General features: G+C 57.6%; 2 protein-coding genes across 2 annotated transcripts; both read left to right on the top strand.

Annotated features, from left to right (window-relative positions):
* The first annotated feature begins 7,457 nt into the window (after window positions 1-7,457).
* Window positions 7,458-11,758, top strand: LOC121154321 (membrane frizzled-related protein). The gene is made up of 13 exons (XM_040977297.1): window positions 7,458-7,511; window positions 7,590-7,692; window positions 7,819-7,932; window positions 8,046-8,219; window positions 8,350-8,563; window positions 8,933-9,063; window positions 9,207-9,332; window positions 9,544-9,620; window positions 9,839-9,987; window positions 10,470-10,600; window positions 10,690-10,818; window positions 11,292-11,419; window positions 11,534-11,758. Exons 1-13 carry the CDS (start codon window positions 7,458-7,460, stop codon window positions 11,756-11,758), a joined length of 1,755 nt encoding a protein of 584 aa, XP_040833231.1.
* A 992-nt stretch (window positions 11,759-12,750) lies between these two features.
* On the top strand, window positions 12,751-14,130 carry C1QTNF5 (C1q and TNF related 5). The gene is made up of 2 exons (XM_040977296.1): window positions 12,751-13,010; window positions 13,345-14,130. Exons 1-2 carry the CDS (start codon window positions 12,794-12,796, stop codon window positions 13,860-13,862), a joined length of 735 nt encoding a protein of 244 aa, XP_040833230.1. The 5' UTR covers window positions 12,751-12,793; the 3' UTR covers window positions 13,863-14,130.
* Window positions 14,131-14,535: the final 405 nt, after the last annotated feature.

Here is a 14,535-nt window from a genome sequence, read left to right as displayed (position 1 = left end):
AACGGCCCCGTTCTTGATCCAACAGGCTTTTTGCGCTTGTGCTGGCGTCCCAGCTGGCCTCTCCCCAGCGGAGGTGCGCCCCCTGGCGACTGCCCTTGCGTGTGACCTTGAGCAACCACCCTCTGTGGGCTTCATGCCACCTCTGCGCCTTAATTAAGGAGGCTGGGCTCCAGGGCCTTGCAACTCTCCCGTGCTCCTTTCCGTCAGTGACCCACACGAGGGACGTCACGTATCACTGGCTACCTAGTTCAACTTCATAGAGTGGGGTTTTTGGTTTTTTTTATTTAGCTTTTTAAGTGATCTGTGCTCAAACGTGCTTGTCTCTGTGAAGCCTCAGAGCTAGAGTCATTTAGAGGTCACGGCTTTGGCCTTGAAAATGCTGAGCCAGGAGAAGGCGTGCTGAGGGCCACATGCCCACCCCTGGGGTGGTAGAGGCAGGCCGGAGCCCAGGGGGTATCTTCCCAGCCAAGCACCCTCCCTTTGGGGGGCTCCAGCAGAGATTTCCCCACCCTTGTCTCTAGTTAGGAACTGAGCTGAACAGCCATGTGATGTCTACCCAGTCCCACCAGCCACACCAGTGTCACCACCCACCTTGCAGGAGGTCAGGGGTCAGAGCTGGTGGATGTGTCTGCACCGCACGCTCCTGAGGGGCCCTAAACTTCCACACCCAGTGCAGAAATGAGCACCTCTGTGGCACTTCTGAGCCTCAGTGTCCTCATCTGTAGTCTGGACATAAGAGCACTGGGAGCTGTGGGTGGCAGTTAAGAAGGTTGGCTGGACCCGTGGGAAGGCCCCAGCCAATGTCCCTCTTCCCTTGTCTCCCCATTATGCCATCAGAGCCCTGAGACTCTTTTTGGGAGTGAGGCTCAGCACATGTTTCATGACCCCACCCCAACATACCTGATCACAGCTGAGCGAGGCACAGTTGGGAGAGAGCATTGCCCCCCAACTAATGAGCTGGGGCCCCTCCATGGGTGCCCCACAACCCCAAAGAAGGATGCAGGACAGGGCTCTACCAGTCTGCCTCTACGGAGAGATCAGCCCTTTGGAGACAGCGTTGAGTTGGCTGGGTGAAGCTGTGGTGTTGCAGGCGCCCCGCCCCCACAAGACCGGAAAAGATGGATGAGTGAGAAGAGGAGGAAGGAATAAATGCTGGGAGGGTAGTAAGTGGGCAAGTTCATGGCTGCCCCCTGCAAGGTGTGGGTTAGGAGATGGGCAGTGGGGAAAGAGGAAAAACGAGAAGATGCCAAGCAGTGTGATCTCAGCACCATGCAGGGTGGAAGGACTGGCCAGCGGGCAGCTAGCGAGCTGCCAGCCTGGAATAGAAGGCACGGCCGACCTTGAGAGGCGGGCAGGAGCAGGCCAGGATCGTGCAGGCGAGCACACTGCAGACTGTCAGCAGGAAACTGGGACCCATGCTCTCTGGAATACAAGCCAATGCCTGCAGGGGCTTCGGGGGCCAGGAAACAGTCAAGTCAGCAGAGAACGTCCCTGTGCTTGCCCTTGTGTCCCTAGTGATTAGCAGGAAAACCGTGAGAACATTCCCTCAGCAGCAAGGACAAGGAGAGCTGGGAGACTGGGGCCCCTGCAGGGCCTGTGGGGGCAAGAAGGTCAAGGCCGCTGGGGGCTGTGGGCTGGAAGGAAAGCAAGTCCAGGAGGCAGCTGGGACAGCAGTAAGAAGCAGGGGCAGCCCAGGACTTCCAGCCCACGTCCTCACCCACAGGCCCTCTCTGCAGGGTCTTTGCTTGCTTGATTGGTTGGTTTGTTTAAGATTTATTTTTTGAAAGGCAGAATGAGGAAGAGACAGAGATCTTCCATCCAACTGCCTCTCCAAATGGCTGCAATAGCTGAAACTGGGCCAGACCGAAACCAGGAGCCAGGAGCTCCTTTTGGGTCTCCTAAGTGGGTAGAGGGGCCCAAGCACTTGGGCCATCTTCCACTGTTTTTCTCAAGTACACGAGCAGGAAGCTGGATCAGAACTAGACAAGCTGAGACTTGAATTGGTACCCGTGTGGTATGCTGGCACCACAAGCGATGACTTTTCCCACTATATCACATATCACAGAGCCGGTCCACATACAACTCCTACCCCATCTACATGTTTATATAAAGAATATGGAAAAATGCAAAAAATGGGGAGAGAAAAGGACATGAAGGTTGGCATTGTGGCCCAGTGGCTTAAATCTGTTTGTAATGCCGGCAACCTACTTTGAGTCCCAGCTGCTCTGCTTCCAGTCCAGCTCCCTGCTGATGCATCTGGAAAAGCAGTGAAAGATGGCCCAAGTACTTGGATGCTGTGTCCACGTGGGAAACCCAGATGGAACTCCAGGCTCCTGGCCCACCTCCAGCCCCAGTTTGGGAAGTGAATCAATGGGGGGAAGATCTCTCTCTCTCTCTCTCTCTCTCTCTCTCTCTCTCTCTCTCTCTCTCTCCCTCTCCCTTTCACAAAAGTGTGATGAATCAAGGAAGGAATGAAGGTTTCTGCCCTGAAGTGAGCCCTGCTCCTGCCAGCTGACCACTCTAGACAGAGGCATTTAACTTGCAGGACGCTCAGTGACCTCTGGAGAATGGGAACACAGCCTCCTTCCTGACATTGCCTTCCCTCCCAAAGCAGGTGTGAGGATTGGTGAGGGGTCTGCCGGGGGGCTGCCAGGCTTCACTGTCACAGCATTCTACTCAAGCCACTATCACCCTGACTTGGACCCACGAGGGGGGCCCCTCCTGTCCCTGAAACACTTCTGTGAAGCAGCACATGCAGCCAGGATAGAAATGACAACAGCCATGTGTAACCATCAGGCCAGAGAGAGCAATCTCTTGGCCTTGGGGTTCCCCATGCCTCCCTTCCTATCCGCTCACAAGTAGGAACCTTCTAAGAACCAGTTTTGGAGACCAACACCGTGGCATAGAGCCACCACTGATAATGCCAGCATCCCATATGGACTCCAGTTCAAATTCCAGTTGCTCCAATCCTGATTCAGCACCTGCTAATGCTCCTAGAAGCAGTGGAGGATGGCCCCAGTCTGGGGGCCCCTGTACCCACATGGGGAGAGTCGGAGAGGGCTCCTGGCTCCTGGATTTGGACAGGCCACTGCAGCCACTTGGAGAACGAACCAGTGAACAGGAGGGCTCTCTCTGTCACTCCACTCTCTCTTGCTGTGACTCTGCTTTTTCAAACAAACAAATATTAATAAATATATAAAAGAATATACTCTGCCCAGCCCCCTCACTCCCTGACATAACACAGACTGCTGTGAACCTCCTAACACTCTCCTCTTCCCCCTGATAGTGCCTACCCAACCCCCGAATTCTGCTGATTAAACTCCCTTTTTGCCCTCAACTGCCCCCTCTTCCAGGAAGCCTCCCAGCAGGCCCCCATCTGAGGCAGCAATTTCTTCCTTAGCTTGCATACTCTTGCCTTTCCTCACAGCCCCCAACACTGTTTTGTGTCTGTACAGCAAGCCAGCAATTTTCAAAGGACCCCTTGATGGGCCTCAGAATTACAGACTATCCCATTAGCTGTTGTTTTTGAGGGCTAGAACTACCAGTATATACCAAATTGAAATCAGAAGCTGAAACGGTGTCGCAGCATGCTAATCCTTTGCCTCTAATGTCAGCATCCCATATAAGCACCAGTTTGTGTCCCAGCTGCTCCACTTCCAATCCAACTCCCTGCTTTGGGCCTGGGAAAGCAACAGAGGATGGCTCAAGGCCTTGGGACCCTGCGCACATGTGAGAGACCTAGAAGAAGTTCGTGGCTCCTGGCTCCTGGCTTCAGCTCAGCTCAGCTCTGGCTGTTGCAGCCATTTGGGGAGTGAACCAGCAGATGGAAGATCTTCCTGTCTCTCCTCTCTGTGTGTAAATCTTTCCAATAAAAATAAATTTTTTTAAAGATTCACTTATTTTTTTAAAAGATTTATCTATTTATTGGAAAGGCAGATATATAGAGAGGAGGAGAGACAGAGAGGAAGATCTTCCATCCGATGATTCACTCCCCAAGTTAGCGCAATGGCTGATGCTATGCCGATCCGAAGCCAGGAGCCAGGAACTTCTGAGTCTCCCACACGTTGCAGGGTCCTAAAGCTCTGGGCCGTCCTCGACTGCTTTCCCAGGCCACAAGCAGGGAGCTAGATGGGAAGTGGAGCTGCCAGGATTAGAACCGGCACCCATATGGGACCCCGGCATGTTCAAGGCAAGGACTTTAGCCACTAGGCCACGCTGCCAGGCCCAATTCACTTATTTTTATTAGAAAGTTAAATTTTACAGAGATAAGGAGAAACAGAGAGAGAAAGATCTTCCATCTGCTCAACTAGCTATCCTCTGCCTGTAAGCGCCAGTATACCATATAGGCACCAGCTCATGTTCTAGCTGCTCCACTTCCCATCAAGCTCCCTGCATATGGCCTGGAAAAGCAGTGAAGGAGGACCCTGCACCTGTGTGGGAGACCCGGAAAAAGCTCCTGACTTCAGATGGGCTCAATTCCAGCCTGTGGCCCTTTGGGGAATGCACCAGCAGATGGAAGATCTTTCTCCCTATCTCTCCTTCTCTCTTTGGATCTGCCTTTACAATAAAAATTTAAAAACAAAAAGTTTTAAGAACTCACACTTTACAAAGCAAGAATGATTCGTGAGAAGGGCAGTGTTTCGCATTGTTTGCAAACCTCCCTACTGCCTGGCTCACCTGCCCACCTGGAAGCCATGGTGCCTGGTGCAGGAGCATAAGAGCTGCTGAGTGACACCCCACCCCTGTGCCCTGCAGGAGGGGTAGGACCTACAGAAGCCCAGTGAGGACTGCCATATACCACCTTGGCCAGCCCCTCGCCCAGCCAGGTCTAGAGCCAGCAAACCTGTCGGTGAAGACGCACAGGGAAGGCACAGTCCCAGGGTGGAACAGAGCAGGGCCATGGCTCTCCAAACACACTGTCCTGCATGTTCAGCACAAGGCCACCCCGACAGATTCAGGGCCAGGCCCCTCCATGACAGGAAACCTGCTTTGGGCCTGGTCCAGCCAGAATAAAAAGTGCCCCATGAACAAGGCACTGCCTTACCCTCCCTCAATTGTCCCTGCACATACCCAAGATCAACGTAGCCAGGCTTCAAGGATCCAGTGAAAACCTGGGTCCGGGGACCACAGCAGCCCAAGGCCTGAGGGTGGAAACAGAGCAGAACCTTAGCAAAAGGAATGTCCTCTCCTGCCTGCAGGGGGCGCTGCCTTTAGCAGCACCAAACCAGACTGCTCCAGTTCTGTCCCCACTGGCCCCATTGCTCCCTCTGGCCCCTCTGGCCCCTCTGCTCTGCCCGCCATAGGGTAAGAGAGGGATGTCACAGAGGCTGGTATTGTAGCCAGCAGGATAAGCATCTCCTATAAGTGCTGATTCAAGTCCTGCCTGTCTGCCTCTCCCTTCTCCTGCAGCTTGCTCCTAGGTCACCTGGAAAGACAGAAGATGGTCTAAGTGCTTAGGCTGCCAGTACTCACAACAGGAGACCTGGACGCAGCTTCAGGCTCTTGGCTTTGGCCTGGCCCAGCTCCAGCTGCTGCAGCCATTTGGGGAGCGAACCAGCAGACGGAAGCTTTCTTTCTTTTGCCTCTGTTTCTGTAATTTTTCCCCTCAAAGACATAAAAACCAATCTTAAAAAAAAAAAAAAGAAAGAAATATAGAAATATGTAAGGACCAGTGTTGTGGCATGGAGGGTAAAGCTGCTGCCTGTGGTGCGGGCAACTCATGAGGGTGCTGGTTTGGATTCTGGCTCCTGCACTTCTGATCCAGCTCCAATGACTTGGAGAAAGCAGCTGAAGACAGCACCAGTGCCAGATCCCCCTGCTACCGAGTAAAAGACCTGAGCAAGCTCCTGGCTTGTGGTTTCCTGCCATTGTGGCCATCTGGGAAGTGAACCAGTAGATGGAAGATGGTTCTCGGCCTCTCCCTTTCTCTCTGTAACTTTGTCTTTCAGATAAATAAATAACCCTTTATCTATTAAAAAAAAAAAAAAAGAGAGGGGGGTACCCAGTAGTAGCAGTAGCCTAGTGGCTAAAATCCTCACCTTGCACCTGCCAGGATCCCGTATGGGTGTTGGTTCTGATCCTGGCCGCCCTGCTTCCCATCCAGTTCCCTGCTTGTGACCTGGGAAAGCAATCAAGGATGGCCCAAAGCCTTGGGACCCTGCACCCACATGGGAGACCTGGATGAAGCTCCTGACTCCTGGCTTCAGATCGGAGCAGTTCGGGCCATTCCAGCCACTTGGGGATTGAACCTTCGGATGGAAGATCTTCCTCTCTGTCTCTCCTCCTCTCTGTATATCTGCCTTTTCATTAAAAAAAATACAGAGAGAGGTGTATCATGGCAAACCTGAGGGCCTTAGCATTTACTGCCTCCCAGGAACTCTGAATTTTGCAGGGCTGTGTGACCTTGGAGAAGGTGTTTAACCTCTCGGGGCCTTAGCACCACCCTTCAGAAAGCTGTTATACTGCCTCATAACATTATACTGAGGAGAGAAACTACGTGGAGGACCTCTTGCTTGGGGTTTCAAACAGAACAGACATTCACAAATGGCAGCCAGAAACGGCTGCCTCCCAGCCTCCCGCCCTGCCCTCTAATGCCAGATTGACAGCCCCTGCCTCACTCCTTGAGGGCAGCCAGCCCAAACAGATTTTCTATGCCAACAATGCTCCAGGAGGCAGAGGTGCGAAGGGACCACACTGTTTAAGGAGCGTGTGCCCAACAGAGCGATAGCACAACTCCCTACCCAATGCTGGGGCCGCTTGTCTCTGATCTTGCTCCTGCAGCTTTAGGGGCCACAGGGGTAGGCAGCCCAACCCCACCAGCTCACAGCAGCTTCTCCTCTGGTCCTGGCCACGCAGGTGATCTAACTAAAGACCCCGAAGCGGCTGAACCCATCACCTTGACGGCACCGTGATGGGACACATGGGCCTTAAAGCAGCCACATTCAGCTTCTCTTGCATTCTCAGAGGTCCCTGTGGCCCTCTTGCTGCCCACCGCAAAACAACCCAGAGCTCTGCCTCCCTCCCAGCACCCTCAGCCAGCACCTGGCAGGGGGCAGGGAGGAGCTGCCAGTCACTTTCCCCAGCCTCCTCCACCACAGCCCTCACTCCATCCCACCCCCAGGCCTGATTCCCACTACTGGGTTTTCTCAGCTACTTCCTTTGCCTTTAAGAACTGCCACCCCTCACCAGGGTCTTAACCTCAGCACCTTCAGCTGAGTTGGATTAAGAGACCATTTCAGGCCTTTGCACATTCCTTTGGTCTGCTGGCTGTCCCTCCCTCCCTACCCCATAGAGACAGAGTAGCCAGTAGCCCAGAGCAGCCTGCCAAGGGCAGCCAGGAGCTGCCGTGCAGGAAGAGAAACTGCCCCCGCGATAAGGGCTGTGCGGCTGGCAGGGAGCGGGCTCTCGGGCTCCTGGGTGCCACAGACACTCGAGAGAGCCATGAAGAGCGGTGGGCCATGAAGGACTACTCTGAAGTCATCGTCTGCCTGGAGGCAGCCGAGCTGAGCAAGGTAAGGACCTTCCCCCCAACAGCCTGGCACTGTGACCCCCAGGGCCCTCTGCCCTCAGCTCAAGTCTCTCTCATCCAGACTGAGTTCTGCAATCCGGCTTTTGAGCCTGAAGCTGAACAGCCCTGCCCTGTACCTGCCTTCCAGGAAGAGGCCCCCCACAGCGGTCCAGCTCCCTGGCCTGGTAACAGGGTAGACTTGGGGACTAGGGCAGGGGGCCTGAGGCAGGGGGTTGAGGACAGTGTATGTGGGATGCTTGGGGGAGGGGCGGGGGGGAGGGTCTCTCCAAGTGTCCCCCTGGCTGCTGTAGGCCGGCGCCAAGGCAGGCTGCAACCCGACTGCCGCTTCTCCTGGCTCTGCGTGCTCCTGCTCACTGGCCTGCTGCTTCTGCTGCTTGGGCTGCTGGTGGCCGTCATCCTGGCGCGTGAGTACCAGGCCCCTCGGGAAGGCTCCCCCTGCGATTCCGTAAGCCCCATCACCTGGCACCTATAGGAGGGGCAGCGCCTATGAACGCTTCTCCTCCACCTCCTGTCTCAGAATTGCAGGCCGCACCCCCATCCGGCGCCACCTACAGCCCCCTGCCTGCCCGGGGCCTCCCCACCACTGCCTCCGCTCCCACCACTCTCACCACTACTACTACCATGGCCCCTTGGGCATTTGGAACTCCTGGCCAGCTGCGGGAGGAGAGCATGAGTCCCATGACCCAGTCCAGTGAGTACTGAGGGCAGCTGTTACTGGATGGACAAAGTTGGAGGGGGAGAAGAACAGGCAAAAAGAGGCACCTTAGGGAGCAAAGCGCTTCTCACCTTTTGACCTTTGAACTCTAACCTCTTCTCTGCAGCCTGTGGGGGCCTCCTTCCTGGTCCCAGGGGCTTCTTCAGCAGCCCCAACTATCCAGACCCTTACCCTCCCCATGCCCACTGTGTGTGGCACATCCAGGTGGCCACAGACCACACGATACAGCTCAAGATTGAAGCTCTCAGCATGGAGAGTGTGGCCTCCTGCCTCTTCGATCGCTTGGAAATCTCTCCGGAGCCAGAAGGACCCCTCCTCAGGTGGGTACCTCTGCCTCCAGGAGATGGCACCCCATCCCGAACCCCTATTCAGGGCACAGGTCAATGTGGGTGCAGTGGCAATGGCTGCATCTCTAGGTCCAGCTCTGCCACCCCGATGCTGTGTAACTGACCTATTTAATCATCTGTGAGGTAGGGGCTTCCCAATGGTCCCATAATTGAGTACCACCAGGCAGATGCACAGTGTGTGTGTGTTGCCAGGTGGGAGGGCGGGGACTAAGGCAATCTGAGCACCCCAGGGACAGCAGAGGAAGCTCAGTGCACCAGTGGCTTGGGGGTTGCAGAAGTAGGAGAGCAGGGCCCGGGCAGGCCCCAAGTGCCAAGCCTGAAGGGCCCTCCATGGTCTTGCAGGGTGTGTGGGAAGGTGGCTCCTCCCACACTCAACACCAATACCAGCCGCCTCCGGGTGGCCTTCGTCTCCGATGGCAGTGTGGAAGGGTCTGGCTTCCAGGCCTGGTACCAGGCTGTGACCCCCGGGCACGGTGAGTATCTTCCAACCGTGTGCCCAGTGGCCTGCCAGGTGTCTGCTTCCCTCCTAGCAGTTTCTCCCAGTGCTGGGGGGAAAAAAAAGTAGCAGGAGGAAGCAGAGACTTTGGGGGCTGCTGAAGGCAGATGCCGTCTCCAGGGAGCTGTGCCCATGACGAGTTCTTCTGCGACCAGCTCATCTGCCTGTTGTCTGACTCAGTGTGCGACGGCTTTGCCAACTGTGTTGACGGTAGTGATGAAGCCAACTGCAGTGCCAGGAGCTGGGGTATGGGGCCGCCAGGTGCAGGGCAGGGATAGTCCTCAAGCGCCTTCTGCAGGCTCGGGCTCAGCCCCCAAACCTCAGGGTTCCCAGCACTGCATGTACTCCCGCTCCCAGTCAGAGCTTGTTCCGCTGTGGCCAGGGTCCAGCCTCATCCTACACCTGCTGAGTGGCAGTGCAAATCCACGAGCTGCTGAGCATCCCTGCCTCTCTACAGGGTGTGGGGGGAACGTGACGGGGCTCCGGGGCACGTTCTCTGCTCCCAGCTACCCGCAGCAGTACCCTCACCACCAGGTAGGTGCAGTGCTGCCCTGGGGAAGATGGTGGGCTGGCACACGAGCACATGGGAGGTGCCACTTTGTCCTGCAAGAAGCTGGACAGCAAGCAGTCATGCACAGGGTTCACTCACCTCTGAGCCCAACCAACTGAAAGGCCTTCCCGAGCTGCCAATGATAGAACCACCCATGCCCTGCCTGCCTCTCTCTGAATGACTCCACCTGTGCCCTCCCCAGCTCTGCACCTGGCATATCTCGGTGCCCACAGGACACGGCATTGAGCTACAGTTCCACAATTTCAGTCTGGAGGCCCAGGACGAGTGCAAGCTGGCTTATGTGGAGGTGTATGAGACCCGCAGCTCGGGGGCCCTCAGCCTCCTGGGCAGGTACAAGGCCAGGGAAGGGGCCACGGCTCACCACCACCCTTCCCCCACACTCCCTGCAAGCGGATCAGCAGGTTGGCTGCACACTGGCCCTGGGGTTCCCCGCCTCCATCTTCTACTCCAAGCCTGCCTCTCCACGGTGACCCCGCCCTCTAGAAAAGGCTTCTAGCTTCTGCCTGCCTTGCTTCATCCTCATGCTCACCCTTCCCCCAATATCTCCCACCCCAGTTCTTCCCACTCAGGGGAACCTTTTCCACCTTCCTCACTCACCATACCATCCCTGCTTTTTTCCCACCTCCAAGTGACTCAAGCTCAAGCAGCTTATGATTTAGTAGGTTGGTGGTGGTTCCTACCAGGTGCCAAGCTGCAAGCATGAATCAGCTACTGGGTCTCCCATCGTCCCTGGCACAAGCCTGGGGGAGGCGTCAGTGTGTCATGGGTTCAGCCAGGGGACCATGGCCAGGATGAGTCTCTGCTTTGGGCAGGTTCTGTGGGGCAGAGCCACCACCCCGTCTCATCTCCTCGCACCATGAGCTGGCCGTGCTGCTGAGGACCGACCGTGGCATCAGCAGTGGGGGCTTCTCAGCCACCTTCCGGGCCTTCAATGCCACAGAGAGTTGGTGCCCCTGGACGCAGCATGGTGGAGGGGGAGGGCAGCAGGGTGGGAGGACAGGCAGAGGCACAGCCATGGTGCTATGTCTACAGACCCCTGTGGGCCCCGAGAGTTCTGCCAGGATGGAGGATGCAAGAGTCTGCAGTGGGTGTGTGACATGTGGAGAGATTGCACCGATGGCAGCCATGACAACTGTACCAGTCCCCTCTTCCCAGCACCAGGTGAGCCCTGGCAGTCCTGGGTACCCAGGCATCCAGCACTCTCCATGCCACTCTGCCCTCCCTGATGAGGGTGGGGAACAGCTGGGGGTCACTGTCCCATCTCAGGGCTCTTGTTCTGTGGTGGTATTAGTATTTAGAGAGAGTCAGTATAGGGAACATTAAGACTTTGGGGAGTGGAGAAGTGGGACTTGGAGAGTCATCCATCCCTTCACATAGAGTCCCTCTTCGGAGCTCAACTGCAAGGTGAAAAATGAGGTAGGATGTGGAGCAGGGCGCCTCGCATTCCCTGAGGTCACAGGGGGTGCCCACCATGCCCGGGGCTGGTGAATGATGCTTAGAGCGGGGTCCCAGACAGTAGGGGCTCTCCATCTGTGCCAAGCACCTCACCTTGTAACCTCTTGGGAGTCTCCTGACACCACGGGCCTGACCTGGGGTCCCACAGTGACAGGTCCCTCTTCCTCCTCCCCCCACAGAGCTGGCCTGCGAGCCTGTGCAGGTGGAGATGTGCCTGGGTCTGAGCTATAACACCACAGCCTTCCCCAACATTTGGGTGGGCATGGCCACCCAACAGGAGGTGGGAGAGGTTCTCCGAGGTTACAAGGTGCCTTGGGCCAGCCAGGAGGAGGAAGAGGAGGGAGGGAGGCTTTGGGCAAGCGCACCTGAGGGGGAGGAGCATGCCCCAGCATGCCTCAAGGTGGTTCTCTCCCTTCCTTAGAGCCTGACCAGCCTACCCTGCTACCAGCACTTCCAGAGGCTGCTCTGTGGGCTGCTGGTACCCCGCTGTACCTCGCTGGGCAGCATTCTGCCCCCTTGCCGCTCTGTCTGCCAGGAGGCAGAGCGCCATTGCCAGTCTGGCCTGGCCCTTCTGGGCATTCCCTGGCCCTTCAATTGCAACAGGCTGCCTGAGGCAGCAGGCATAGCCACCTGCGCCCATCCGTGACCCTGACACCGGCCCCTGTCCTGCACCTGCCCAGGGCTCCCTCACCTATCAGGGCAGGCAGGCAGGGTGGGAAGGGGCACTAACCTGGGGTCTCCCAGGAGGGGGAAGGGGAATCTGCATCACCACCCCTCTCCTTCCCAGTCCCTCTCCCAGGCTCCAGACTGCCCCCACCCTCCTTCCCCAGCCCTGACCTGGATCTCTGTCCTTGGCCTTCCCCCTTACTGCTTGCTTTTTCAAGTTCTCTGTCACCCACATTCCTACTTTTTCGCTAGTCAGACAAGACTGAGTGCCCACTGACGTGCCAGACCCTGCTCTGACCCCAGGGTGGGGATGGAGGTGGGGCAGTAGATGGTCTGCCCCCATCCCCACCCCCCACAGTTCTCCCCCAGGGCTCCCTCACTGGTACCACCTCCTGGGAACAGCTGGCGCCCTGCGGGTTTGTCTCTCACGGTGGGGGGCGGGCTCCAGCCTCAATCTCCCTCCCTTCTCCCCCACACTTTGGCCGGCCGCCGGGCGACACCACGAGTTATTTCCCTGCTATTTCCCGGCCCGGAGCTCTTGGCCCTTGAACAACTGGTTTCCTCTCGGAGACTGGGAGGAGCAGCAGCCGGGCCGGCAGGGAGCGCACCGGGACACGCGGGGCTGCCAAGGGGCAGGGGGGCGCCTGGCTGCGGAGAAGCGCAGGGGCGGGAGCGCAGGAAGAAGCCGGCGTGGGGACATCCAGCAGCCGAGAAGCGGGCAAAGGGTGAGCCCTGCTAAGGGGGCGGTGAGTGCGGGGGGGGGGGGGGGTTTGCAGGGCCCGGCCACCTCCCCTCCCCCCTCGCCGATGCTCTCCGCAAATTGGGGGAGACCCCTTTCTAATTCTCCCCCACAGGCACCCCAAGCCCCGGGACCGTTCTGGGGGCATGGCTGCGGTGGGAGGGGGGGACCAACAGGGGCTACGCCCAGGGCGAGAGTAAGGATGCAAACTCTGATGCCGCCCGGCCCCGCAGACTACCCAGAGGACGCGGCCGTCGGGTTCCCGGTGCCGGCGCCATGAGGCCGTTCTTCGCCCTGTTGCTGCTCCTGGGCCTGGTGGCAGGCTCGCCCCCCTTGGACGACAACAAGATTCCCAGCTTGTGTCCTGGACAGCCCGGCCTTCCAGGCGCGCCGGGCCATCACGGCAGCCAGGGTCTGCCTGGGCGCGACGGCCGTGATGGCCGCGACGGCGCGCCCGGACCTCCTGGCGAGAAAGGCGACGGCGGGAGGCCGGGTAAGGAGGCACATTGGCGGCCATCGTTGTGGGGGGCCATCTGGGTCAACTGGGCTAGACTTTCACCCTCTTGTACCTTTCGTCCCCACACGGGGACGCAACTCCCCCTTCCCGACCCTTTGCGGCTCTGTACCGGATGGGGTGGAGGGTGGACCGGAGTGAATCAGCCATCTGGATCCTGAACTCTGGGGACCCACTTGGGCCAAAGCCCTCTTAGATCTGCTCCAAGCTCTGCGGGAAGGTGTGGAGGGGGCCGAGCCCTGAGCTGAGGATGGGGTCCTTAGAGGGGTCCTCCCGCTGGCACACTGTCGCTCACCGCTCCCCTTACCCACAGGACTGCCAGGGCCGCGCGGGGAGCCCGGGGCACGGGGAGACACAGGCCCCCCTGGACCCACCGGGCCTGCAGGCGAATGCGCAGTACCCCCACGCTCTGCCTTCAGCGCCAAGCGCTCAGAGAGCCGGGTGCCTCCGCCCTCTGACGCACCCCTGCCCTTCGATCGTGTGCTGCTGAATGAACAGGGCCATTACGATGCGGTCACGGGCAAGTTCACCTGCCAGGTGCCAGGGGTCTACTACTTTGCCGTCCATGCCACCGTCTACCGGGCCAGCCTGCAGTTCGATTTGGTCAAGAATGGCGAATCCATTGCCTCTTTCTTCCAGTTTTTTGGGGGCTGGCCCAAGCCAGCCTCGCTCTCAGGGGGTGCCATGGTGAGGTTGGAGCCCGAGGACCAGGTGTGGGTGCAGGTGGGTGTGGGTGATTACATTGGCATCTATGCCAGCATCAAGACAGACAGCACTTTCTCTGGATTTCTGGTATACTCTGATTGGCACAACTCCCCAGTCTTTGCTTAGTGCCGGCAGCAAAGTGAGTCATACCACTCCCTGAGGAGGAAGAGGAGGGTGTGACACTGACAGCCACATCATCCAGGAGGGCTGGCCCCTCTGGAGCTGACATCCTGCTGTGGACAAGGAACGGGGAACCGAGGCTGGCAGCATGGGGCAGCAGCTGGACTTCTGCCCAAGAACACAGGAGTGGGTTTTGTGCTGCCAAGTCTGGGTGGGTCCCCCAGTTGCTCGGACCCAGGGTCCCAAAGGCAGGGTACTGTCATTCTTGTCTTCTACTTCTCTGAGCTCTCCCTCGTCCCTCCTGCTCCCTGGCCAGCCCTGTTTCTCAGAGACCACTCAATAAATCTAAAAAACCCCCCTCTGGCTTCAACGTTTATTCTGTGGTGGGGGTGCCCCATTTCTTTTTTTTTTTTTTTTAAGATTTATTTACTTATTGGAAAGTCACATATACAGAGAGGAGAGACAGAGAGGAAGATCTTCCATCCGATGATTCACTCCCCAAATGAGCGCAACGGCCGATCCGAAGCCAGGATCCAGGAACTTCTTCTGAGTCTCCCACACAGGTGCAGGGTCCCAAAGCTTTGGGCCATCCTCAACTGCTTTCCCAGGCTACAAGCAGGGAGCTGGATGGGAAGTGGAGCTGCCAGGATTAGAACCGGTGCCCATATGGGATCCTGGG

The sequence above is a fragment of the Ochotona curzoniae genome, unplaced genomic scaffold (genome assembly GCF_017591425.1).
Source record: "Ochotona curzoniae isolate NIBS_2020 unplaced genomic scaffold, NIBS_Ocur_1.0 contig_2723, whole genome shotgun sequence".
Classification (NCBI taxonomy): domain Eukaryota; kingdom Metazoa; phylum Chordata; class Mammalia; order Lagomorpha; family Ochotonidae; genus Ochotona; species Ochotona curzoniae.
This window is presented reverse-complemented; position numbering and strand designations above follow the sequence as displayed.

Coding starts and splice junctions, on each gene's coding strand:
- LOC121154321 (XM_040977297.1), top strand. CDS start 7,458: ATGAAGGACTACTCTGAAGTCATCGTCTGCCTGGAGGCAGCCGAGCTG. Junction 9,064..9,206: donor GGCTGTGACCCCCGGGCACG/GTGAGTATCTTC, acceptor TGCCGTCTCCAG/GGAGCTGTGCCCATGACGAG. Junction 9,621..9,838: donor AGCAGTACCCTCACCACCAG/GTAGGTGCAGTG, acceptor TGCCCTCCCCAG/CTCTGCACCTGGCATATCTC.
- C1QTNF5 (XM_040977296.1), top strand. CDS start 12,794: ATGAGGCCGTTCTTCGCCCTGTTGCTGCTCCTGGGCCTGGTGGCAGGC. Junction 13,011..13,344: donor AGGCGACGGCGGGAGGCCGG/GTAAGGAGGCAC, acceptor CCTTACCCACAG/GACTGCCAGGGCCGCGCGGG.